We start from the raw sequence: 27,771 nt of genomic DNA on the forward strand, positions 1-27,771 counted from the left end.
TGTAATTTACCCAATGTTATAAACCAACTGACCTCAAGAAAATAATAAAAAGTAAGTAAAAAAAATTAAAATCTCAATAAATGGCAAAAAAAAAAGTAACTAAGTATTGTTACCACTATGGGTAATACTTCCTATCTGTACAAGTCAGGGAAAAAGAGACCTTCAAGTCCAATAAGCCACCATGAGCACCCTAAGAATGAATTGCGTCTCTAACTTGGGAGATGGGATCAGTAGGAATCAGGAGAGAAAACAGATTTTGTTTTTACAAAAGGCAAATGTTGTTAGAGAAAATGAGGTCAAGACAGAGAGCATTGCAGACGTTTCTAATCGCCAAATTTCACATGTGGTCTGTCTCTAAGTGCTGAATAATAATATGCTGATAGATTTAACATTTGAAACATTAGTTCCTTTTCAAATAAATTTTGAGATAGAATTAAAAAGTCATAAATGTTTTCTACTAGACCATTTGAGGGCTACAGAAATGACATAGAAAATTATAACCAGGATGCCAACATCCAGAGATGACCACTCCAAAGTTGTGCCCATTCCTCTGAACCCATTCTCAGAGCTGAAAAACATGAACCCTCAAGACGAAATAGTCAACATGGAATTCAGGGGGCCTCACAATTGTTTGAACTGTGATTTTACAAGATGACTCCTGGGTTACAGACATCACATTCCCACAGTACTAGGATATATGGAGAGTTGGAGTATAGATACGATATATGAAATCAGTGATTTTGAAAATATTCTTGGATTTCTTGAGCATTCATTAGATAATATAACGCTGCTTCTGTTACTCAGAGTCATTGTGTCTCACCCACTTCACATATTAAGGACAATAAGTTGAGTGAAAATCGTTAGGGTCTTTCAGGCATCCAAGTATACAAAAATCCCCTATCCATTGGGCAGTGTGAGAACCACAGTAATAATCAACATATTCATCTCAGTTCATCAGACATTGCCTGAGTCCCCACTGTATTCGGTGCTGTACATTCTAGTAGAAGCTTTCAGTGTTTCTATGAATCAGCAGTTTAACCCACCATTGAATCAGCAAATGCTCACTTAGGATGGGGCTGGTTTCCTCTGGCTGGTTTGCCTTTGGTGGGTGTGGTCAAAGTGTCCTTGGGGAAGCTACCTCAGCCTAAAGGAGAAGGGCAGGAGGAGGAAGTGACTCCAAACATGGACTTGTTTTTCCCTCAATAGAGGTGGTTTGCTCCAAGCCCAAGGCCCTTGTCCTCACCAATGTGTGTAAGTCAAACAGACTATAGAATCATGATGGGAAATTTAGGTTTGAAGTGATTTGGGATGACTACTTGCAAGAGTCTCCTCATAGCTAGCTAATCTCTCTTTAAACTGTAATAGTCAGACACTCTATGACAGATGTGGTACTAAGCCCTGGTATACAAATGTGTGTGGGTCTTGTGTCTGTGTGCATGTGTGTGTGTTTGTTCCTGCAGGCGTGTGTATGCTAGCTGTTGTTTTGTTTGTTTGTTATCAGTTAATATTACTGAGCTCTCACAATGTGTTACACACTGGAGCAAATGCTTACTGTGCATCATCTCAGGAACCCTCACATCAACCCATGAGGTAACTACAGGACCTCTGTTGTACAGATGTGGAAATGGGCTAGAGAAGCTATTGGCCTGACACACAGCTAGTAAGTGTCAGAGCCCAGGTCAGACCTGGAGCTCTCTGTACAAGAGGCCTGGGTCCTAACCACTTTGCTTTACCATATGAGTAGCCAGATAATGGCAGCCCAGCAGGAGAAAGGGGCTCTGCAGGAGCAACCTGTAGCCTTGACAGAGCAGATGAGATTTGCAATGTCTGCTGAGCTCAGTGCCTGGCTCAGAGGAGTCAGTCAAACGCTCACTGTTGGGTGAATGGAATATTCAGCCAGAAAATAAGCTGCTCCTCAAACTCCAACCTAAAGTAGACATTTATGTGGACTCATCAAGTAGCAGTGGTAATAAGTTTGTGAAAATCAAATATCACCACTCCGGGGCATGCATCTGATATATTCCCATTTCATTTGGCTCTGCTTGTGGTTAGATCATTCTGAGTTTGTTAGATTTTAGCCTCTAAAAATTAACAGCATTGAATTTAATATCCAGTTTTTTAATCAAAGTAGAAAGGTGAATCAGAAAAAAACTAATTTTATGCAAATTAAGTAGGACGAAAGAAGTCACAGAAATGATGTGGTATACCTATCTTGGTAGAAAATGAAATAGAGCAAGTGGGGGAGGTTAACCCTGATGAATAAACATGGGTGCCACGGAAGCCTGTTGGGGAGAGAGTAGATTCCAGAAAAGAGCACACAGATCATTTGCCACTGCTTGTGCAAAGTTTCCTCTTGGAGGAAATAAAGAATTTGGTAACTCCATACACAGTGTCCCACATAAATGTTTATCTAGAAAACTGCATAAAAGCACACAGGTGGTCACTGTGCTTTCCCAGGTCATAGTAGTAAAGAAGAACCAATGAACTTTAACTGACTGATGTGGCTCTAATGTCTGCCACTGTGCACCTCCCAGAAGGGACAACAGTAGGTGGACGAGTCTTCTTTCCCTACATTGTGAATGGAGAGGATAGACAGAGAAGTTTCAGGTATCTTGTCTACCTTGAATTTGCCCAACGGAATGCCTGACTCTATCCTAACCGTGTTGTCAGATGCAACGTGCTGCAAGGGGCTATAGGGCTTGACCAGATCTTGCATGATATCAAGATATGGTCGTCACAGAAATTGTTACACCAGAGACCACACATTCCAGGGGGCTGTTTTTGACAGCTCTTCAGTACTGGCAACTCTAGGTTGTTTTAGATGACCTGCACCATGCACACACTGAAATACAAGGGAAGGAGAAGATTAGCGAGCAAAAACTTAGAAATTTTAGAAAATTACCAAATTAGAGAATATCTGTCAAATGGAATTTTGAGGAAAACAACATACAAGCTCCAAGAACTGTGAGAGGTAATGCTTAGAAGAGTGACAGCATGTCTGAATGAACTGTGCAACCCCTGCTGAGAAGAGTCTCAGACCGTGTGGCTTGGCTGAGTCCATCAAGTCAAACCTCCCATTAGGGAGGGAGAACATGGCTCCCTTGCCTCATTGTGAATGAGTGTCCTCACCACCTGTTAGAACGTCCACTCTATGTGAAGACAGGAGCTCAAGGCCCTCCACCTTGGATCAGACCACATAGTATAGACAGCCACCACAGAACTCTGAGAGGACTCATTTAACCAGACAGTATTCATGAAGCTCCCACTATGTGGGAACATTGTGCTAAATTCTTTTGGTGTAATAAAGGTGCAATGATATGGCACTGAGTGTGGAGAGCTGTCTAATGGAGAGATGGCTATGAGGTAATGCTGTGATCTTGGTCTTCTCTCCATTTTCCCACTGCCTGTCACAGGATAAATCCTCAATAACCCCAGAGAGTTGTCAGGCCACAGTTGGTGAGAAGAAAGGAGGGTGGCCTGGGCTGTGTTAGACATCATTAAGCCCACAGAGAACTTCTGACACCAGATGGAGAGTTTTGTTCCTCAATCTCCTTCCATCTTTACAGCCACTCACATACCCTACAGGTTAGAGTGGTACTGTCCACATTCAAGGGTCTGAATTATCCATACTGGTTTGTTCACTTCTGTTTGATGTTCAGGTTTATATCCTCTCTCTCAGCCACCTCAGCAATACATTCTGTACTAAACACCAGCTTCCCCTCTATGAAACTGGGTTTCCACTTTCTGGATTGCTGAGTTTCCTTTTGTTCTGTTTGTCTTTTTCTAACCCAAGACATTCCACCTATCCTAGGGTGTTTTTACAGACTGCCTTTCCCCAATCCACCAAAAGTTGCTGTTTTCCAGATTTCTCTTCTCACTTTACCTCTCTACCTGAGGGGTCTCTTCCCATTCTTGGCTTTAATTGTCTTGAAGGAACAGGTGATGGAATCATAGGAGGAAATTACAGTTCCATCTCCATCCCACACCTTCTCCTGAGCTCCATACACAAATATCCAGCTGACTACTGGGCATGTTCAAGCATGTCTGACATAAGAGCTCAAACTGACATTGTACACGGCCCAGGGTGAACGCATCCCCTCCCCCAACCCATCTCTTCTTGTCTCAGTGAAGGTCTTTGCTACCCACTTTGTCCAAGCCAGGAACCTGAGTGTCAGCCTCAGTTCTCTCCTTTAAGCAGAGTTAAGACCTCACTCATAGTCACGGAGCTCAGAAATGGCAAAGCAGGAGTCAGTGAGGGGTGAAGATGGGGTGTAGGGCGGTGTGGAGGCTCACAGCACGGCACTGGGCAGCTCCTCTGGGGAATGTGGATGATCCTGTTCTGTAAGGAGATGAGTGAGGATCTTGTTCCCCCTGTTGACCACACCCCTCATTATCAGCAGTTCACGGAGCTCCCTCCTCCATGGTGTCAGGCACCTAGATAGGGGCAGGAAGAGATAGGAAGAAAGGGTTCTGTGTTATTAGGACAATGGGGAAGACGAAATGAAGTAACAACCTGAAAACAGATTGAAATTAAGTTTCAGCCCCTTAACTCGACCCCGTCTCACACATACTGGGAGATCTTAGCCTTGACCTAGGCCCTCAGTACAGGGTGGGGGTGCTGGCTGTTTCACAACAGGCATGTCTTAGTTATAAATTTCTAACCATAAAAACAGAAGCTAAGGGAGACAGACAACGAGTTAATAAATCTGAGGAAGTGATTTCCTTCAGATCATTTAGACTTTCCTTTCATTAATCATTTGTAGCAATGCTATTAAACTGTACATAAACTTTGAATTTTCAGTTGAAAATGCATCAGTTCAGCTTAGATCTCAAAGAGCTTTTTGTCCCCCAACATATGGCACCAATGGAGTTTCCTGTTTTCGGCTGGAGGATCAGTAACACAAGTTTTCTTTGCTTTACTTCTGTTTTCCTTTCTTTCCTATTCTTTTATTTTCAAGAATTTGACTGGCTTTATGACAAAGTACTGAATATAGTTATATCTTTTCTTATGACTGTGTGCTATAATATATATTGGAGCCACATAATTTCTGGAGCTAAATGACATCATCTTACAGATGAGAGAACAGAGATCCAGAGCAGCTGGAGAGCCACCCTAATTCTCATATGGGCTGGCGTTAGGGGGAAGTGGAAGGCGGAGGGCCCGATGTCTCCCCAGGGCTGACTGCATCACCTTGCATGAGGATTGCTATCTACCAGCATGATCTGAGCGGTGGCCCTGCTAAGGGACGAGGGCGCTGAGAAAGTGGCAATATTGTCTCCTGTGCATCTAACCGCTGACTCCTCTGCTACAAAGTGATTGATGGATGGTGGGGCAGCAACTTAGAAACTGGATTTAAGAATTGACTTCTAGTCTCAGCTTTTAGCCATTTTGTGGTAAATCTCCAGACAGTCCTTCACCCTTGACATTCCTTGCAAAATATTTTATTTGTGCGTTCTTCAGGGGAGATGGTCAAATTCTTAAATTGTTAGTCTGTAACAGTGCAATAGAAATAAATGTGAGTGACCAATTAAAGCCACAAATTAATTTTTTTTCAGCTACTGCATTTAAAAAAGCGAAAAGAAATAGGCAAAATTAATTATAGGACTATTTTTATGTAGTCCAAGGTATCCAAAATGTCATTTCAACATGTAATCAATATAGAAAATATTAATGAGATATTTCACTTTCCTTAACTTCAAAATATGGTTTATATTTTACACATCTGGTCCATCTTAGCTTGGAGTATTGGTCTGGCTACATTTCAAGTGCTCAATAGCCACATGTGGCTGGTGGCTACTGGATTTACCAGCCCGATCCTCCTCCAACTACTCAGAAACACTGAACTGGATGATCTTTAGAAAGGCCCCTTCTGACTAGAGGACTCCCTGAGTCTGCATCAGCCTGTGAACTAGCAGCTCTTTTTCTATCCGTTACCTGCAGTGGACTTGTAAATGTGCTATCCAGGAGAGTCCAGGAAGATGAGGGTTGACCCCAGGGTAAGCAAAGGGACACAGAGGTGGTGGAAGTTGCCAGGCCAGGACAGAGTACAGAGATCGTGTGTTTGTTGCACGGGGTCAGGGTGGCTCAATTAGCTGTGCTGATTCCAGGCAGCGCAGTAGCCCATGCCTGCATCATGCTTCTCTCCCCTCAGCATCAACAGGATATGGCTGATGCTATCCTTGACCTCCATCGTGGTGACTTTATCTGCTTTTAGGACTGAATCTCACTGCACATCTGTCTGAACATGGCCAGTCCGAGGAGTCTCTCAGGGTTCCTGCCATCCAGTGACTGCGGAGTCACAGGTGCATTCCCTAAGCAAGTGAAGGAAATTTAAAGGTGCTTAACACTCCCTCAAGGATGTTTTTTATAGCTACCATGGAGGAGATACCAGGGTCATCTTTCCTGACACAGATTGATCCCCACGGCAAGAGGAGTGCCTGGCAAATGACACGAACATGACTAGAAAATGCTCTTCTTCCGAATCTTAATACTATAATCTCCACTGTAGGAGGAGCTTAGGCTCAGTAGCATAACATGCAATGTATTGAAAGCATGTTATCCACTGCACCCCTGCCGGCTAATACCCATCTCTACATGTAATGACAAACTTCCCTTTTAAATATTCATTCCTCACCCAAAATAAAAGGACCCGCTTCCATTTGCTTGAGGAGCACCAGGACTTTGGAAATGTTTCTGCACGGTCTCCTATTTGCTGCAAACATACTTTACTTTGTGTGTCAACTACTTCTGGTAGACAGTCTGATTTTAACTCACCAGGGAGTGAACTCATTTTGGTTCAGTAGCAGTGGTACCAGCTGGATGGAGCTGACCGTGGTGTGGGCATGCATGGCACAATGGCCCGGCTGAGCCTGGGTGATCGTGCACACTACCACTGAGGCCAGCTGCTCCAGCCTGACTGCTGCCTCTTCACCTCTGAGGGAGACAGCAGTGAAGCAGGGGTGGCAAGAACCTTAGAATCTTCGTATGCACCCCACACGAGAAAAGGGGTCGGACTTACCAGGAACAGGAGAGTCCACAGGAGGGCCAGGAGCCCAGCATGGCCCTGCGTGCTGCCCTTGTGGAAAGAATCCCAGAGTGACCTTGAGAGAGGAGCCACACCTTTGTGGATGGTGGAGGCCAGGTTAGGGCCTATGCTGCAACAACCCTGGTGGCACAAGGAGGTGAGTGGTGAGGGAAATGAGGGAGGGAGGGGTCTAGAGAGAAGAGACAGAAGTCTGAACACAAGGTGAAAGGGGGGATGAGGAAGGGTGAGAGTTCTGAGAAGCCTAAAGAATGTTGGTGGAATGATAACAGCAATAAAAGCAGTCTTTGATTGGACATTGACTCCGCTCTGGCACTGCACTAATTGGTTTATGTTCATTGTTTCATTAAATCCTGAAAACAGCCCCGTGGGAGAAATATTATTAGACTCTGCTTAGAAATAGGCAAACTGGGGCTGGTATTTTACATCACTTTCCAAAAGCTGCACACTGTGAAAGATGACATGAGTGGAGTTGTATTAAAACAGAGCTGGAGCTGTCGTTTCAGAGGAATTGCCTTGCTCATCTTCTTTTCTTTATTTTCCAATTTGGACCAAACTGCTGACATTCCAAGTAGTCAGTAAGAACCAAAAAGTCCTGTTTGTAAGAACTGATGAAATTGGACTTTGCTGATGACTGAATTGTTAGCCAATCAATGAAGTACAAGTCTAGGATTTTGCCTGATGATAGAATCTCAAACCAATCTATGAAATACAATCTTAGCCTTGCCTCATCTAGCACCAATGAACTCTTCTTTAATACAACTTACCTCATCTTCCTCCCTTGTTCCTTTAAAAACTTTGAGCCCCTCTCCTGTAAATGGGGCACTATTTGGGTTTCTGCATAACTCTGCGTTCCCTGAATTGCCATTTTTGATCCCAAATAAAGCCTTTGCACTCAAACTCGTTTTTATTTTTATAGGTTGAAAACACCTACAGAGAATGAGGTGGGTGTATGGAGCCAGGTCTGCCTAGAGACAAATGTCATACTTCATTTACCTGTCGATAGCAATAAATCAATGTGTGTGTTGCTTGCGTGGGAGGGAGGGACAAACAAAGAAGAGCAATCCCTACCAGGAAGAACATGTGTACCCCCTCACTGCATTGGAGCATTTCACCCTGCCAATGCAAATAATCCATAACCAATCTATTAATCAAAATTGGGGTGAGTTAATTATGAGCCAAATCTGAGGACTAGCTCAGAGCTTTCTTCCTTTTAAGGGAGGAAGGGCACCAAAGTAGTGGGGCATATAGAGTGAGAATATATCATCAAAGAGCATGTATAACATATGATTGGAAGGTCCCTTTTACAATAGTCACTCGATTGGCTAGCTGGCACAGTGATTCACAAAGCAGGTAGCAGGTCTGTTGTCTCCTGGGTGGTCACAGGGTGGGCCCAGAAATCACTTCCCAGCCTAGGAAGAGATGCTTATCCTTAAGGAAATGCCAATGTGGGAGAAGTTGCATCTTAAGTGTTCTTGTCTTTGGGACGTAGCAAATGCTTAAAGCAGATATAAAATGCGTGCTCAACAGCCATGTCAGACCCTTTTAGAAAAACAAGGTCAGGAAGAATTATTTTTACACCAAATGGCTTCTGAGTATAGTCCAATATATTGTATTGCTTATCATTTATTTATCAACCCAGAAGTCCCATCAAAGAGGATTTTAAATGCCCTAAAATAGCGTGATAGCTCTGTAGTCTTAGAAAGTTATGTCACCAGCTTTTCCTCGTCTGTAAAAAGGGAGCTCATGAGGGTGCCTGGAGAGTGAACAGGAAGATGTGAGCAAAGTGTGTAGCCCAGTCCCAGATGAACAGAAATGCCCAGGACACAGTGGGATTATTGTTCACCTTGAAATTGGAGAGATTGCAGTAGATGATCTCTGGGGTCCACTTAAAGTAGAAATGATTGGGAATATTATCATTTTGGAAAATCAGGGGTGTGTGTGTGTGTAGCCAAAGGAAGAAGCCTAGATTGAACTAAGGGGCAGGGAGAGCCAGGGGTCAGGACCAGGTCCTCTTGTTGCAGCACCATATCCTCAGAAATGTCAAGACAGGGCATTGTGAAGGATCAGAGAGGGACGCATTTTAAACGAAGCTTCCAGTAATAGAGGCATTAGTTATGCTAATTATGCCCTGATGGCCAAGAAGAGAAAGCAACTGGAAAGGGCACTTGGCCTGGGGAGGGAAGTTGTGGGTCCTTCAGCATACACCACCAGACCCAGTTCCTGAGCTGCTCTTCTACAGTAAAAACTGAGAATCAGACCTCAATTGTAACCAACAGTCAAGTCTCCAGTGTCCCCAGATGTAGGCTTTTGGGTCATGCTGAGTTGGTGAGGCGTCAGCCAAATGAAAAGCAATAGAATCTACTTTGGTAAAAGAATATTCCAGGGCTCTTATTCATACCTTCTGCTGATAACTAGCCTGTTTGTGGTAAAATGTTAAGTGGAAAAGAAAGTGACAATTGTGGTGACACCTGCATAGCAAAAGGACAGGTGGAAAGAGTTTTAATATAGTCAGTGAGCAACTGGGTGGTGAGAAAATGGATGAACTGTTTTCTTTCTATTTTTCTATATATTCTAGATTTTCAACAATAAGAAAACATTTCTTTGGGGGACAAAATCCACAACCACTTACTTGTTCATGAAAAAACAACAATTTTATTTCACATTGTCAACATCAAAAGCTATATTTCTCTCAATTATTATAAACATTTTTATTCAATTACTGCTCAAATTTAAGGCTCAATAACTGTTGACAATAACCAGCCATAGATTTTAATGAAGTCTGTCCCAGTCTCCAGCCATATACCATTTTCACAGTGTCAAATTACAAAAATAATATAATTTAGTAATATGATTGATGCCTTTATTCAAGGGAACACTATCCATGGACCGGGAAGAACAGCGCCTCACAAGTGGAGACGCCCTCGGCCCAGCGATTCTGGGCAAGAGAAGCTCTATGGAGCCTTAGAAGTAGCAATTCAGACACAGGCAGGATTACCTAGGAGGTCAAGGATTTCATTGTAAGGCCAGCAGGTCAATCAGTGAATAAGGAAAGAGCGTTTGGTTTAAGGTGATTGGCAGGGCTTGCGTATCTGCCCTTATTTACAACAGGGAAATCATCACAGATTCTTTGCAGGTGGGGACTGGATGGCTGGATACACTGTGTTTCGGAACAAGCAGAATATTTACAGGCACGGGAAAGTTATCTAAGTTCTGATCTGCTGACCTGACACCCTGGGCAGGAATGGCTCCATCTTCTGACTAGAAGGTAATTTCAACAGGTGACATTTGTTCTCCTTTCCTCTACTTCTCTTCCTGGTGTGCTGTGTCTGCCCTCCTCTCTCAGGGCCACTGAAAGGTTATACTCATCCAAAAGAGAAACGTTTAAAAAACAATTGAGGAAAACTCTTGTTCAGGACACGGAGCAGCCAGGGCCTTCCCTCTCAGCCCTCATGGTGAGTCTGGAGGGTGTGGGCTCTATCTCTAGAGGAGCCGTTGGGGTCTTTTCTCCCACAGCAAGGAACTCAACCTGCTCTAAAACTTACTGTAACTCCACACTCAGGGGGCTGGAGCTCACCAAGCTCCTTTGTTCTAAATGAGCCCCCCACTTTGACAAGGTAGGGGTCTGGGCCGTACCAGACTGTGGATGGGTAGCCCATGACCACAGCCATCCTTGAATAGGGTACGTGTTTCTAAGCTGAACAGGAGCCATTCATATGATGGTCTCACACGCTATTAGGGCAGCATAAGTGGCTGCCAACTGTTTCTCCACTAGAGAATATTGTATTTCCGCCCCTTTCCACAGTTAGGACCAAAACCCGATAGGGGCTCATATCCTGTCATGCCACTGCCATAGGACCCAGCCATAACCCTCTTGGGTAACATGGACTTCCAATTCATATGGTCATCCTGGGTCCCCAACCTGTAAGGCTTGTGCTTGCTGCACAGCACGCTTGGCAGCTTTAAATACTTGGTCCGAGGTGTCTGTCCAGTCCCAAGGGACTCCTTTCTTTACCATAGCATACCACCTGTGCTAAATAAGGGATAAACACCCGCCAATACCCCAGCAGGCCCAGAAATGTTTGCCATTAGGTTACAGTCATTGGAAGGGGGCACGCCTGTATTTTATCAATGATCGCTTCAGGTATCACCCTTGTCTTACCCTACCAGACAACCCCTAAGAATTTGACAGATAAGCCAGGCCCCAGGACTTTGGTGTCATTTACGGCCAACCCACATGTTGTCAGATGTCTCTGCAGGGAGTCAACAGTCTGCTCTAGATCTGCAAGAGAGTCAGAGGTTAACATAACATGATCAATGTAGTGAAATACAAGCACTGCATCACTGTGAGCGCAGGCAGCCAAGTTCTAAGCAATAACCCCATGACAAATAGTGGCACTGTGTAGGTATCCTTGTGGCAAGACGCCAAAAGTCCATTGTCTGCCATTCCAGGTGAAAGCAAACTGGCCTTGGCTTTCGGTGGCAATGTAGATAGAAAAGAAGGCATTAGCAAGGTCCACAACATAGTGGTATTGTCCCAGCCAGACTGTCAGTTGATCCATTATATCATGTACCGAGGGTACAGCAGCATGCAATGGAGGAGTCACTTTGTTCAATTCTTGGTAGTCCACAGTCATATGTCATGTGTCATTGGGCTTCCTCACAGGCCAAACCGGGGAGTTATAGGGACTGTGGGTGGGTCGCATGATCCCAGTCTCTTCTAGTTTTGCAATGGTCTGTGTGATCTCCTCATGTCCACCTGAAACGTGATACTGTCGGGTGGCCAACACAGGCCACGGCACCAGCAACACCTGCAGCAGGTAGTGCATATGCCCCCAGACAAGAGCCTTGACGACACGCACCCACAAGTGAAATTCGTCCATGGTGGTCTGTAGGCACAGTCCTTGCAAGACGTCCACCCCCAGAACATACTCAGGCATAGGGGACACATAGACTGTACACACCCGGGGTGGCAAGCAACCAACACCAAAGGGCAGGGACACTGGTTTCACCTTCACCATATGGCCCCCATATCCACCAACACATGCTGGCTTCCCTGGAAACTTATCTGGGTTGCCCTAAATCAAACTGCAATTGGCTCCAGTATCTACCAGTGCCAGCACACGCTGCACATTGTTGGGGGACCAGTAAATCGGAAGCTCCACATGTGGCCTCTGGTCCTGTGGGGATCCCCCAAGCCAGGCACCTTGGCCTTCCCCCTAGTCAAAGAGATATGCGGACTTTCCTCCTGAGGGCTGCATGAAGTCCTGGAGGCTCACCTGTCAGCTCTTACCAGGATTCTTCCCCGCTCCTGCTGTGTTTTGGACTTGTTGCTCAGGCTTCAACTGGTGCCACGGTACCGCTGAGACAGCGTTCGGTTGTCAGTCTATTTTCACCTGATCAACGCCTGCGGCTAGCAGGTCTATCCACATCTGCATGCAGGTGACTGGCTTGGGCCCTTTCTCTGCAGAGCCTGTTGTTGGCTTGGGCACCACCTGCATGCTACATGCACAGTTCTCTCCCTCCTTCTGCCTTCTTCTTCCCCAAATGTGACCATGGCAGTAGTTACTTCATGCATCCAGCGCGTCACATAAGATGCCAAAATGGCCACCAAGGACCCAAAAGAATTATACAGGGCTGTGTTAAGAACCAGGTCCTTCATCCCCGATGTAAAACACTCACCATCAGGCCCCAGGTATGAAGGTTAAAAATGGCTTGCCGCATTCCCAATTCACGGTTAACTTGGACCAGTTCCACATAGGTCTGCCACGGGCTTACAGTCTCCGGAAGCTCCCCAGCGTTATCCCACACTGGTAAGGTGGCAGCCATCATCCGCTCCATCATGGAGTGATTTCCCTGCCTTTGGGCTAGCCGCGGCTATTCTGTAGCTGCTGCCTGCCGAAGGGAAGGATGCAACGTGATGGAGGCCAGCTTCTCCATCTCCTTGGGGGTACAGATTATACTATTCGCCCCCTCATCCCATAGCCACAGGAGCCAGGCCAGTATGGGCTCACTCAGCCATTGCCTGCACTGCTTACAGAGGTACCGCAGTTCTGTTGGCATATAGCGGGTATACACTGTGAACTCTATCACAATTGGGGCTCCCTGCATGACACCTCCTGGGCCCAGGGGCTGCTCATGCTTTATCTTTTGCTGGATTACTAGCCAACCATAGAGAGGGCGTGCTTCCTCCACATCCCCGTCCTCAGCGTCCTCCACAATCTCACTGAGAGGTGTCATTTGCAGGTCCTGTTCCGACTGCTGCATCCACGCCTCCAGGGCTTCCTTCTTGGGCTCCCCTATTTGGGCTGCATCCCAGAGGACAGAATCCATGTTGTGGAGTAGGGCTGTCAAAAACAATCAACCCTCCCACCCCATGGTGGGCTGGACCTTTTCTGGCACCTGCTCCCACAGGCTATGCAGAGCCGTCTCAATGCTGACAGGGGTAACATCCATGGACTCCCACCCTTCCGCAGGAGCCCAATTCGACAGGACCTCCACCACCAGAAACCACATAGCAGTGAGTGGCCGCATGCCTGTCCCGTCTGCCTCAGGAGCTGTAGGTCCATCGCCTCGGAATCCTGCCCACTATATCAAGTGTATTCAGGAGGAGAATGGCTGAGGACTGGACCACAGGGCTCTAGGAGATGAAAAAAGATGTGTGGAGCTGATGGCAATGTAGGCATCCTTTATTCTCTTCAACCAACGGGGGATGGAGCCCCCTGTGGTTTCTCCGTCAGCTTTTATATGACTTCCACAAAAAAGTGGCAGACAGCCAGTATGCAGGTCACAAAATATATGTTTACATACACGGTTTGGTGCATGCACAGTCTGCAGCAGACACGCTGAGTCACGTCTGCCGGGGAAACTGCTCCGGTCTAATTTTCCATAGTGACTCCATTTCCCTTCAAGGCCACGCTAGTTTTCTCAGTCAACAGAGGATGACAGTCAGCCTCCCTGGATGGTCCTCACAAAGGTCTCTTTAAAGAGTGGACCAACTCCAAGATTTATCAGGTTTGGGGGTACCTCCTTTTCAAGGACATGAAAAGACACCATCAAGTGTCCATTTGCAAGCCCAGAAAGACTTCAGAGAATGAAACAAAGGTGTATTACAAAGGGATTATGAGAATTTGGTTTGGAGAAAAAAAGAAGACATTGAGTATGATGTCTTAGGGATGTGTGCTATGTCAGGAAATAGGAAGAATTTAGAATGAAATATGTTATTGGCATCAGTGTTGGTGATGCTGTGGTTTACAAAGTGGGGTGCATAAGACAATACATTGGTGTGTGGAAAGAAAGTGTTAGAACTACACTTGCTGTTTCTTTTTATCACATATTTTCAAATTGTCTGTTTTTGTTTATGTTTTATAATACACACATGCATTTCTTCCATAGTTCCTGTGACTTTTTACTTAATAAATAAATACATGTACACATATTGAGGGTTTATTTATGCATAAAATAAAGCTGAGAAAATTTTGAAAAAAAGAAAGCAAAAAAACTTGCTCACCAAAAGCAGGAATTATTATAAAGCTATACTAATTAGAATACTCTGTTCCTGGTACAGGAATAGGCAAAATTGAGATTTGACCCCATTTGTAAAGGTGAAGTTGTGCATACACAGTCACTCCACCTCTAGCTGTTTCCTTAGAGAAAGTGGCTCGTGTAAGTGGACACATACAGTGAAAAGAAAAGAGAGAGTAGGAAGGGCTGTGTGATCCTCTGAAATCTTAGTTGTCACAGGGGTGTTGATGAAAAACAGTGGGAGTAATGATAGAGTAGTCAGTAACTTGGGGAAGAAACTGGATTTCCACAGATTCCTACCCTATCCCCATACACAAATATTTGACTGAAAGGCAGATCAAAGAAATAAATGTGCAGAACAAAGCCTTAACACTATTAGAAAAATGTAAATGAGGTTATGTTTACATTTTAAGGTAAGGGATAAACTTTCGTAAAGCTGAGAAATACTTGAAATAATGGTCCCTGGTGCAGTAAGCAAGTTAAAGCTGGTTCATGTAGCATAGAATTCTTCTTGCCTGGGGTCACAGAAGTGAGAAGGGACTGAAATTTCCACTTGTGGTTCTGGTGGAATTATGGAGAAATGTGATGACCTGTTAGAGCAGCAGCATCCAGGATACGATAAGTAGGAAGGATTTGCGTATTGGGAGGAAGCCCAGGATCACCTTTCTAGAATGCATTCTTGTGTCAGTCTGGGAAGTGGACCATTTCAGAGGGGGAAAGATCACTCTATCTGGTACTGCTGGGACAGTAGTACTTAAAAACCAATTGGAATAAGAATCAGTGTGGAGGTCATTGAAAAATACACATTTTCATACTAATGTATATTACACACATGTATTAATGTACATACATGTTTCATACTAAAATTCTGATTTATTTTTTGGGATGATACCCAGAACCTGTACTTTTCTTCAAAGCTTCTCACAAAGATGATGCAGGTGGTCCACGGACCACAGTCTGAGAAACACTGTTCCAGGAGCTTAAAGTCTAAGCTAGAGTCAAGATTGAGAGTTTGGCAGAAAATTGAAGGATCCAGTACATAAGAGACCATGCACACATGAATCTAGCATTTGTGTACACCCAAACTATCCCTTAATTTTAATTATTGAGAAAAAAATAATCTGATAGACTCATTCCAGTTTAGGACTTGGCCTTGTCAATGTTGGGGGAGGATTGGAAAGGAGCTTTGGCTTTACTTGTTTAAGACAGAACAGTTCTAACTGAGGCTCAACATCAAAAGAAGCTGTGAGTAGAATAAAATATTGGCATCTCTACAACAATCACTTTAGTCCTACACTTTCACTGTCTCAACAGCGCCCTGATTGGTTATGGTGAGGGAGCTATCAGTTTGTCCAACAGATAAATCAGATACAGCTTGAGGTCTTCATGAAGTCCAAGGTCGTCACTCCATCATTTCTCATTCTCCTGAGTATGGCAGGGGCTCCTTTCCCAGCCATTTCTCTGTGTAATGATTGCATAAATGATTAAGTACCACTAGCCTTCCCATATTGCTCTGCTAAATGTCTCCCCTAAGACATCAACTTTAGGTGACCCGGTCTGTCCCTGGAAGCACATAGAATGGACTCCACAGGCTCCTAGGAGAGCTGAAAGAATGTGCTGTCTGCAAACTGCTTGTCTAGGACCTGGAGACGGGGGCTGGGTCATTAGGAACCTGCTATGACCCATTGGGGAGGAGGAGGCCAGTGGGATATGAGGTTGGGGGTTAGGCACTGAGCTCAGGGTCTCTCTTTGTTCAGAGCACAGTCAAGTCAGGGCAGGAAATGACACAGGGGCTGGTATATCCTGTTTGCCAAGACTGCTCTTAGCAGCCATAAGCAATATTTTTAGTGCAGGATAGGGGAGGTCTTAATCACTGTGCCTCTCCCACGCAGCACAGTAATACACGGCAGAATCCCTTTCTTCCAGAATTTTGATGAAAAGTTTACAAGTCCTCCCTGTGTCTTCAAAAGCATGGTATTTCTCTGAACTGATCCCTGAGTCCACCACAAACTTTGCACTGGAGAACTGGTAGTAGAGAAGGCGTTGTGGGGCCGTCCCCTCCTGGTATCGGTACCAGTGGACATAGTCGCTGCTTTGCTTAATATCACAAGTGATTACAACAGATGACCTAGCCCGCTTGGTGACTGATATCGGTGGCCCTTCCAAGTTAGAATATACCTGAGTGGCTGCAAGGGGAACAACAAAAAGTAAAGAGAATAGGTGACTAATTCCTTAGTGTGGCCTCCCATTAACACAAAAAAGAAAAGTCCCAGGAGCATCCAGGCAGCACACTTACCAGGAGCCAGGAAAGCTAGAAGGAGGGCGAGAGCCCACAGCATGCCTTCCTCCTCGGGCCTTAGAAGGAAAGGGACAGATGACAGGAGGGGCAGACACCCTCTCACACTTCAGTCCTGCTCCGAAGACAGGGAGCACAGGACACAAGGAGGGAGTCAGAGCCGGGCACTGCACAGCTGTCACAGGTGGGCAGAGACTGAGGGGCTCTCCTGGAAGACCACCCAGCTGATGACCCAGAGTGGGTGGGGCTGGGGAATGCCTGGGGAGGAGCCCTGCCTCTCTGCTCAGCCTATTTCCTGAGAGCCTCCTGGGGCAGGCTGAGAGCAGGCCCTCTGCAGAAGAGGAGGAGCCAGGAGCCCTGAGAGCACAGAGCAAAGGGAGGGACCCCCTGATCCAATGGAGGGGACAGGAGAGCCATGGATGCAGCTCCATGTCCCCTGGTGCAGGGAGCGGTCCTGAGTTGGGGGACTTCCCTGCAACTCAGGGTTCAGTGTTCACGCTGCTGCCATGGGCTTGTCCTGCGATGCAGCTTCTGTATTCTCACCCTGAACCGCCTTCCTCTCACATCTGTCAGTAAACTGTGAGGCACCCACAGCAAAGCTGATAAGCACTGAACCCGCTTTAGTAAAAGAAATTGGATCAATTATGTTGGTCTATGTTTGACTCTCCTAAAAGTTAAATGGGTGTGTGTGTATACATCTCTGTGGGGGCAGCAAAACAATTGGTAGAGGATTTCTGTTCATTCTCAAGTAAAAAGGCCGCCTCACATAGGGTTGCCAGATTTAGTGGACCGAAAAACAAATGTGCTGATTGCTAGGCGATATGTGCAGCACACTTAAACTAAAAATTTGTGTGTTGTTCATCTGCAATTCCAAATGATTTCCTTGGGCATCCTGTGTATTATTAGGCAGCCCCCCACTCAGGAAGTGTGCCCATATCTGCGATTTACTTGGATCCACAGATGGGTAGATAGGTGATCAAAGAAGAAGAGTGAATTCATGGGAGAATTGAGTGGTGTGCACAGATTTTCACACTCACTTTTATAAATGTGTTTGGACACATGTTTACAGTATTCACAGTAGAATGTAGGAAAATACCCTCTCCATCATTGTTCTGGCCTCTCTCTCAGGTGGTTCGTTTCTGCCATCCTGACGGACAGTTAGGAAAGGAGGAAGAGAGGGGACTCGGGCTGCTCTTCCTTCTGCCTCCGGGACCACACGTGCAGGGACATGAGGTGTCGCAGCAGCAGCTCTGCAAGAAAACATTCCAGGTCACTATGCAGGAAGCAGTTCAGTGCCACAGAGTCCCAGCACAGCCCTGCTGGACAGAATCGTGGTTTACAGCTAAGAGAGGAGAAAATGCCATCACACTAGAGTGAATAGAATATTTTTAAAAGTAATAAGAGAATATTACTCGACCAGCATGTAAAAAATTTAGAGCTACAGTAATGGAAAGAGTGCACTACCGGCACAAGAATATATTCATGGAACATAACCTATCCCGAGAGAAAGAGAAAGAAAGAAAGGAAGGAAGGGAGAAAGAAAAATGAAAAAAGATCTCCAGTTGCATTTTCTGGGTGTACTGTTGTTAGTGGTAATTATAATATGTATACCTTTATATTTTTGTATATTTATGTTGATATCTTGCTTGATTCCTAATAGAATCAAGTTTTTAGTATGAGGGAAAATAAAAACATAAAATTTTGGAATTTTACTGTAAATCCTATGGTCTATAATTTGAATCTGTTTTTTTCTAAAAAAATACTTGTTTTGTTAACTATCTACCGAAAAAATAGAAAGTAATAAGAAGCCAAACCTAATGAGCTCTCTTAGAATCCATATTGTGGAATCAAATACCATTTCTCACTAAAAGAATGGAAATAAAACAATAAAACAGAAATGAAAAATGACTCATACATTTACATTGCCATTTCTGTACAAACTGTACTTCAGGATACCACAGAGCTTTTGAATGAAACTTTAAATTTAGGGGAGTATTAAACCAATAAATGCAGAAGTATTAAATTAGGCAATTACCATCCTGCAACCCTAACGATGTCCTGGACTAGACGACCACCGTCAATGGCCGTACAGCTCTGCCTCCTGCACTGGCTCTCTCTCCACCATTCTATGTCTCTGTCTCCCCCCTGCTGTCTCCATCACTCTTCGTATCCCTCCATCTCCCCATCTCTAGGTCCACACTCTCTTTTTCTCTCTTTCCTGTGGTTCTCCATCCCTCTCTGCTTTTCTATCTCCCTTTCCAGCTCTGTCTCCCTATTCTTCTCTACTTTTCTTGATCTCTCTTCTTTCTCACTATCTCGTTCCTTATCTCTTTATATTTCTGTCTCTCAGTATCTCTCTGTATACCTATCTCTACCACCTATCTTTCTTTTTCTAATTCGCTATTTAGATCTCGCTTATGTATGTTACATTCGCTCTCCATCTCTACTTCTCTTTCCACTTCCTCCCATGGTCATAACAGCTACTTTAAATTTTCTGTTATCCCAAGATCTGTGATATTTCAGAATTGACATCTATTAATGACTTTTTCATTGTGAGATGTTGAGATCTTCCTGGTTCTCCATGTACTGAATAATTTTGGATTGTATCCTGCACATTTTGAATATTATGTTAGGGGCTCTAGGCAGTGCTTACATACTATGGAGATGCTGAGTGTTTTATTTGCAGGCCATTTACCCAGTTAAGGGTTGCAAGTTCCCACCTACTTTCGGTGGGCAGTTCCAATCAGTGCAGGTTTCAAAGCCTTTGCAGTGCTACTCAGATCGGTCCTGTGTGAGCGCCTCCCAGTGGCCAGTCTAGGACCTGGGTCATGGTTTACCCCTAGATCAGTTTGCAAAACCAATAGCAGACTCTGTAGGGTCATATCTACGCCTGTGAGGCTAGGGGTAAACCCAGTTGTTCAAACACCATCATATGAGATTTCTTTCTCAAACTCTCTCCTCTCTGCAATCTCTACAACACTTTCCAATTCACAGGCGCCCCCTTCCCCTCCTCTGGCCAGATAAGTGGGGCTTTAGCATTCTTGCTCTGCTGTGCATTTCCTGAAACTGTGTCTGTCTTCAGGGCCAAGCAGGGAGAGAATAAAGAGAGGAGAAAAGCCACTAGGATTCTTTCCATGCTCAGAGTCCTCAGAGCAGAGGCTATAGTTGCATTCAATGAGAGACACAGGGCCTAATGTGCTCACTGCAAATTTTCCAGTCTTGGAGCTCACTGCTTGCAATATGAAATCACAGCTCCTCAATCAAAAGGTGCAGTTTATTCTCCTTTTCTTCCCCTCAACCCCAGAGAATCCAAACTATATATATATTTTTTTAATTTTATTTTTTGCTGAGGAATATTAGCCTTGAGCTAACATCTGTGCCAATCTTCCTCTAATTTACATGTGAGTCACCACCACACCATGGCTGATTAGTGGTTTAGGTCCACACCCAGGATCTGAACCTGTGAACCCAGGCCACCGAATTGGGGCGTGTTGAACTTAACCACCCTGACATCAAGTTGGCCCTATTTTCCCATTTGTGAATATGGGAGCAAACTATGAGGTTCCAGTTCTGAATCTAGGCCTCAAGAGTCCTAATGCACTTCAGCTGGGTCTCTTGGATCTTCATCATTGTCGTGAGAACAAGTTCATGCTTGACTGCTGGAGGATGAAATACTGCATGGGATATAGCTGGTTCATTCCAGTCCAGGCCGCCTTGACCAGCCAGCCCCCACCCAACCCATCAGCTGACTAACATGTGACCCATTCCACCAGAGATCAACTGAGCCTGACCCAGATCAGCAGAAAAGCCTAGCTGATCAATGGGCTTGTGAGAAACAATAAGTAATTTTGTTTGAAGCCATGTTGTTTTGAGGTGTTTGCTATACAGCAATTTTGTGGAACTGTATAGGTAGGTAGATAGATCAATCGATCGATCTATGATAGATAGGTAGATAGATAGATAGATAGATATGTTTATTGATGGTACCTTGGAGCCAATTCCAATTCCTAGTGATCCTGTGTACAGCTGAGTAGAACCCTGCTGGGTCCTTTTGTGTCATCCTCTCATCTTCCAGCACTATATCAGACAATCTTCCTCTGCTATTCATAAGGTTTTCATGGCCAAGTTTTTCGAAGTAAGTGGCTGGGTCCTTCTTCTTAACATAGACAAAGAGATAGGTAGATATAGGCAAATATAAGGAGAATAATATATAAGAGAAAAAGAAAGTTAGAGATTTATATGATATATAAAATATATATACATTTATAAATAAATGTATAACAATATATAAACATAAAATTTATAACAATATGTATATAAATGTGCATATACCTCTAATTTTCTCTGCCAATATCTACCTCTGTTTCAGTATATCTATCTTGGTCTTCCTAACTCTATTGCACTTGATATGGCCACATATATTCTTTATCTCTATAGCTCTGTCATTCTCTCTCTCTCCCTCTATCTCTAATTCTCTCTTACTCTATCTTTCCCTATTTCTCTATCTCTGTCTCTGTATGTCTACCCCTTTTTCTCTTCTTCTCTATCACTATATTTGTATCAAAATCTGTCTCTACTCTCTGTTCTTTTTTACTTTATATCCATCTTCCCTCCCTCTCTGCCTCTCTCTACTTGCATCCTACATCCCTCTGTGCCTGTTGCTCTCCCTCTCTGTCTTTTCATTTCTGTGTCTCTCAGTTATTATGTGTCTCTCACCATTACAGCGATCTGTCCTTCTCTGTGTATAGTTCTCTCTCTGTCACTTACTCTTTTTATCTCTGTGTTCTACTGTCTCAGTCATTCTCTCTTTTTCTTTTGCTCCCTCTCACCTCTGCATCCCTCCTTCTCTAGGCTTCTATCACTAATCTCTGTGCTATCAGTGTCTCTATAGCTCCCTCCCCCTCTCTCATATTGACCACTCTCTTCCTTCTTTTCCTTTCTTTCTAACTCTTCCTCTTCTCTTGTATCCTGGAGTCCTGTAGCATGTAGGCAGTGGGTCCAGTCAGCACGCTATTATGGGAGAATGAGTTCAAGCTCACAAATATAAATTTACTGCGTGGGCTTCTGCTGATAATTGTATCTGTCATGTATCAAGAGATCAGAATTATTATGGTGATAATAGAAGAGCTGTCAAAACCTGGCCACCTCGGGGAGAAGGGTATAGCATACAGACTATCACTTATATTCCTGTTTTAGCGGGCCATGAGGTGTTATCTAGCAACAATATGTGAAATAGTCTATAATAATAGTTTATCACAAATTATTAGAGTTTCCTATAATTTCCTGATCTTGAATGGATGTCTGTCCTCTCTATACTCTTTTGTGACCATAGTGAGGCAGGTCAATAGTGTTTGCAATGAGTGTCATAAGCACACATACCTCTGTATCAAGAGCATTTGGAGAAAAGTCTGGGTATTTAATATATATTTATGGGAAAAAGTACCATGTGTGTGTTCTGGAAGATTCTTATAAGAGTGCCAGTGACACTAAATTATACATTGTATGTTCTTTCCATAGAAGATTAAAAGAAGCTGCTGGTGAACATTGTCATATCAGTCAGGCTAGGACATAGACGGAAATTATTGACTCTAATGCAAATCATTCATCATCACACAGCACTAAAAATAGAGTTAACAGTGGAGAAGAGAGGAAGTCACAATAGATGGGCAAAGGGGCCCAGTTCCTGTTCCTGGGCCCTGTACTGCTCTACGCCACCCTGGAGCTTCCCAGAAAGCAGCAGCATCTCCTGCCAGTGCTGGGGCAGGGCTGGGCAGGCACAGTTTTCAGGGAAGCTGATTATCCCAGAAACCTCAACCAAAGCTTCGCATCCTGCCTGCTCTTCCCACAGGCTCTGTGACTGCCAGGTGCATGCGATCTTCAGGGAACTGCAGGTTCTGATCCAACCCATGTGGTGCCAGCCTTCCAGAGTTCCTTTCCCCATGAATGGTCCACTCATGGGGCTCAGCCTGGGAGCCCAGCTCCCTGGGTAGCTTATGATGTAATCAATACAGTGAGTTGAGGGGCAGTGGTCCTTCTCAAGACAGAGCTGCAAAGAAGTGTCGCCTTGGAGAACTTGATGTGAGACCTTCTCATTCTGTGAGGATGTATTGCTTTGAAAAAGACAGCATGACAGCTCCAGTCCGAGCATGGCCACTTGTAGGATATGTCTTGGGAAAGTCTCTGTAAATGGGAATAATAAAGCTTCCTCTGGATTTGTCATCCACCATGTGCCAGGGATTGTGCTAAGTTATTTGTTTTAAAAATATGTACTATGTAAATTGAGAACAATTTAATCCTTATAATAGTTTAATTCTTATAATAACACTTCAAAGTATTTATAATCAACCACCTTTGACAGGTGAGATCATCAGAATCTTAAAAAGTTTCACTTGCTCAGGATCACTCAAGAAGCAAGTCATTGAGCCTGGATTCAAACCCACATCTAAGAAATTCCAAACCCCATGCCACTGTCCATTCAATACATATAGAATCCAATATTTGTATATAGAATCTTTTCGAAGTATAAAGTGTAACGGACCATGAAGAAAATTCCAGAAAGATTGCAGAAACTCAAGAATAACTCTCACATGCCAGTACGCAAAGAGCATAAGATACTTTTGAAGAGCAGTCATTAAATTAACAGTGGTGGACCTCAAAAGGTAGTAGAAATTTCTTCTAGCTCTACTTCCTTTGAGTTGAGTTATAATAATATATACCCTTACTGAATGTCAAATATTGTACACATTTATTCCCTCCTTGCAAGCATAAAGTAAGTGTTACCTATCCCCATTTTTCAGATGAAAGAGAGGATTAGGGAGGTTAAGCAACTTAACTTGTGATTGTCTAGCTAATAAAGAGCACACCAAGAATTCAAACCAAGCCTGCCCATCTCCAGGGCCTGTGCCCTAAGTAACCCGCTTGACTGTTTGTGATTCAGAGATTAATTTCTGTCTTCATTTGGCCATTGCATTTGAATGCAAAACGTGAGTTGTTATAACTTCCTATTTGTTTTCAATTCCCTGCTTTCTGCTTAAAAAGTACAGTATTTTGATTGCATTTAGTTACTTACACTACCTTCTAGCACCCCCTCTGGGCTGTTTTGAATTCATTTTTGTGTATGGAGGAGGCAAGGAGCTAAATTTCTTCTTTTGTACATGGATGTCCAGTTGTCGCAGCACCATCTGTTCAAAAGATTATCCTTTTCCCATTGAATTAAATGGGCACATTTCTCAAAAATCTGTTGTCTGTAAAATGGTTTATTTCTGGACTCTCAGTTGTCTCCATTGACCTGTGTTCTGTCCTTTTCACAGGAGCACACCAATCTGATGAGTGTGATTTTATTTTTATGTAATTTTGACATCAAGTACTGTAAAGCCTTGCATGAAGGCCTTCCTTGCTGTCCCCAGAGAGCTCAATTTTCCAAGTTATGAAAACAAATTACTTTTTCTGTAATCATCAAAAAAGTCATAATCGGTTTCAACATTCAAATCACATTTTGTGGGCTCCCTCCCCCCTCTGCTTTTGCAGGGTGACCATAACAGTCCTCCAACTTTGTTCTTTGTCAAAATTATTTTGGCTATTCTAAGTCTTTCGGGTTTTCATTTAAGTTTTAGGATGAGCTTGTTAATTTTTGCCCTAAAAACCTGCCGCATTGAATTTATAGAGCCCCTTGGGAAGAACTGGCATCATGACAACACTGAATCTTCTAATCCTTGAACAAGGACTCTCTCTGCATTTATTTAGATGTTCTTTAATGTTTCCTGGCATTGTTTTGTAATTTTCAGCATACAAGTGTTTTTCTTCTTTTGTTAAACTAATTCCTAAGTGTTTTATGCTTTTTTGGCCTTATCGTGAATGTGATTGTTCTTTTACTTCCGTTTTCAAATTGTTTACTGCTCGCATATTTAGAAAAATCTAGTGTTTTGTATATCAAATATTCATAGCTTGTCTCTTTGCTAAACTTGTTTATTAGTTTGAGTTTGGTTTTATGTGTGTGTAAATACCATGGAATTTTCTACACACAGGATCATGTCATCTGTGGATACTGACTGTTTTACTTTTTCCTTTTTAATCTGCTGGATATCTTTAGTGTTTTTTTTTTTTTTCTTGTAGTGGTATCTATAACTTCCAACACAACGTTGAACAGAAGTGGCAACAGCAGCCATCCTTGTTTTGTTTCCGGTCTTGGGGGAAAAGCATTCAGTCTTTCAACATGAAGTGTGATGGTAGCTGTGGGGTTTCACACATGCCCTCTAGCGGGTTGAGGAATTTCCATTTTATTCCTAGTGTGTGGAGAGTTTTTATCATGAATGGGCATTGGATTTTTCAAATGTTCTGTACATATCTAACAAAATGATCATATGGTTTTTATCCTATGTTCATTTAATATGGTTATGATATTAATTGCTTTTTGGATGTGAAATCAACTGTTTATATCTGGGATAAATCCCACTTGGTCATGTTTATAATCTATTGTGAACATTTCTGCATTCAATTTGATAATATTTTCTTTAAGATTTTTCTACCTATGTTCATAATTTTTATACCTACTAGTCTGTGGATTTTTTATCATGTCTTTGACTTCAATATTACAGAGTGTTGCCTCATAAATCCATTGAGAATTGTTCCCAACTCCTCTACTTTCAGAAAGAATCCTTTTTGTGAAAGATCAATGTTATTCCTTCTTTAAATGTTTGATACATTTCCTATGAAACCATCAGGGCCAGGAATTTTCCTTGTGAGAAGACTTTACTAATTCAATTCCTCTACTAACTATATATAGGTCTTTTCAGATTTTATGGTTCTTTTTGTGTCCATTTTGGTAATTTATGCCTTTCTGGGAATTCGTCTATTTTTTCTAGGTTACCTAGTTTGTTGACATAAATTATTTATTCTATCTCCTTATAATCTTTTATAATTTCTGTAAGATTGGTATGTTCTTCCAGAATAATGTTCTTCCTATTTTCTTGATTTTGATAAATTGCATCTTCTCTCATTTCTTCTTGGTAATTCCAGCTTGAGGTTTGTCAAATTTGTTGATATATTCAGGGAACTTATCTTTGTTTTCATTGTTTTTTCTCTCTGGCTTTCTGATTTCCATTTCAACTATTTCAATTTGAATTTGTATTATTTCTCTTACTCTGCTTAGACTGGGTTTAGCTTGTTTTTCTTTTTCATGATGGATTTTATATCTTTTTTCCTTTTTATACAGACAGGTAAAGCCATAAAATTTCCCCTAGGTATTGCTTTAGTGACATCTTATAAATTTTGAAGTATTGTGTTTTCATGAATTCCTTGGTTTTCAGTAGATTGCCTATGATGTGTCTACATGCGGATCTCTTTTTATATATCCTAATAAGTGTTTATCTAGCTTATTAGATTGTACATTAATAATTCTCAATAAATTTGGGGAGTTTTGACCGTTATTTCTCCAAGCATTTTTCCATATTCTTTTTTTCCTCTTCTCTTATTCTGGGAGTCTTGTTACATGTATGCTGGTGCATTTGAAGTAATTTCATAGGTCTCTGAGCTCTGTTCAATTATTTTTCATTCTTCATCTCGCTATTATTCAGCTTGGGGAACTTCTACTGCTCTCTGTTCAAGTTTACAGGTTGTGTCGTCTGCCAACTTAAATGTTCTCTTAACCTCCTCTAGTGAATAGTTCCCTTCGGTTATTATATTTTTCTACTCCAGATTTTATTTTTTTCATGTTTTCATTTTGTAATTTGTCTTCCTCCAGAGAAACCCCATGTGTTGATTTATTGTTGTCATACTTTCCTTTCATTCTTTAAACACACTTTTCCACATTTCTTTGAACATATTTTTAATACCTGCTTTGAAGTCTTTGCTAAATAAAATAATTTGATACACTCAGAGACAGTTTGTATTATATTGTAGTTTCTGTTTGGTTTTCACTTTTCTGATTCGTTACCTGTCTTTTTATTGAAATTATTTTGTTGAAAATGTATTGTAGCAACTCTAGATTCTGATTTTCCCCCATAAGGTTGCTGTTATTGCTTTTTGTTTGCTTAGAAAATTACCTGAGCTAAATCTGTGAAATTATGTCCTTTGTGGTATGTGGCAGCTCATATCTCTTGTCAGTGTTGTCTCTTTTTCTTTTTCTATTTAATTCACTTATTTTTAACTAACTTCCTAGGAATCACCCCTGTGTCTACATAGCTTAGTGGTGACCAGTGACTGGACAGAGATTGTGCTCAATCACCACGATTAAGGCTCCCAAGATCTGCCAAGTTGATATGCGTATGTATTGGGTAGCCAGTCAAATTTCAGGCTATTTTGGGTTTTTCCCCCAATTGTACATTTTGTGCATCTGTTCACGTCTCCTCTGCATATGCTCATATTCTCAGGGTTGACCAAGAGTGTTTGGCTAGTTCATGCTCTTTGGGTCTCTGCTCAGCATGCCCACAGCTTCAGCCAAGCATGTGCTTGCTGCAGCCACAACCACAACTTCAAACCTGCAGAGCCTCTGGCCCTTCCTGCTTGCACACTGCTGAGTTTGTCAGGTCACCATCACATAACTTCCCACCCCAGATTATATGAGGTCCCTTCAATTGTGTACTTTTTCTCCCAGTCCTCATGGCCTACCCTAACTCAAAGCACCTTCGTGCTCATTGAGCTGGGTGTTGGGGGGGGGGGGATAAAAGCAACAGCTCCAAGCAAGAACACCACTGTTGTTGCCTGAATTCTGCAGTTTTTCAACATAAGCACTTCTCAGAATGTTGTATGCCTCTGATCATTTCCTTAGGGCTGAAATGGTTAGTTTTCGATCTAGTCTGGTGTTATAATTGCTTTCCAAGAAGAGAGTTTACTGACCTCCTCACTTGACCAGAGCCAGAAGGCCTTCCTAGCATTTGCTTTTATGGTACGTAAAGGATATATATTATAATG

At 43.0% G+C, this 27,771-nt stretch overlaps 1 gene segment (V, D, J or C); it reads right to left on the reverse strand.

The window, feature by feature from the left end:
* Positions 1–27,771, reverse strand: part of LOC124243292 (T cell receptor gamma constant 2-like) — an 82,912-nt gene that overhangs the window by 14,117 nt on the left and 41,024 nt on the right. Inside the window, 1 exon segment of the C gene segment in view lies at positions 21,389–21,406. Coding sequence covers positions 21,389–21,406 — 18 coding nt within the window.

Source organism: Equus quagga, chromosome 8 (genome assembly GCF_021613505.1).
Source record: "Equus quagga isolate Etosha38 chromosome 8, UCLA_HA_Equagga_1.0, whole genome shotgun sequence".
NCBI classification, from domain to species: domain Eukaryota; kingdom Metazoa; phylum Chordata; class Mammalia; order Perissodactyla; family Equidae; genus Equus; species Equus quagga.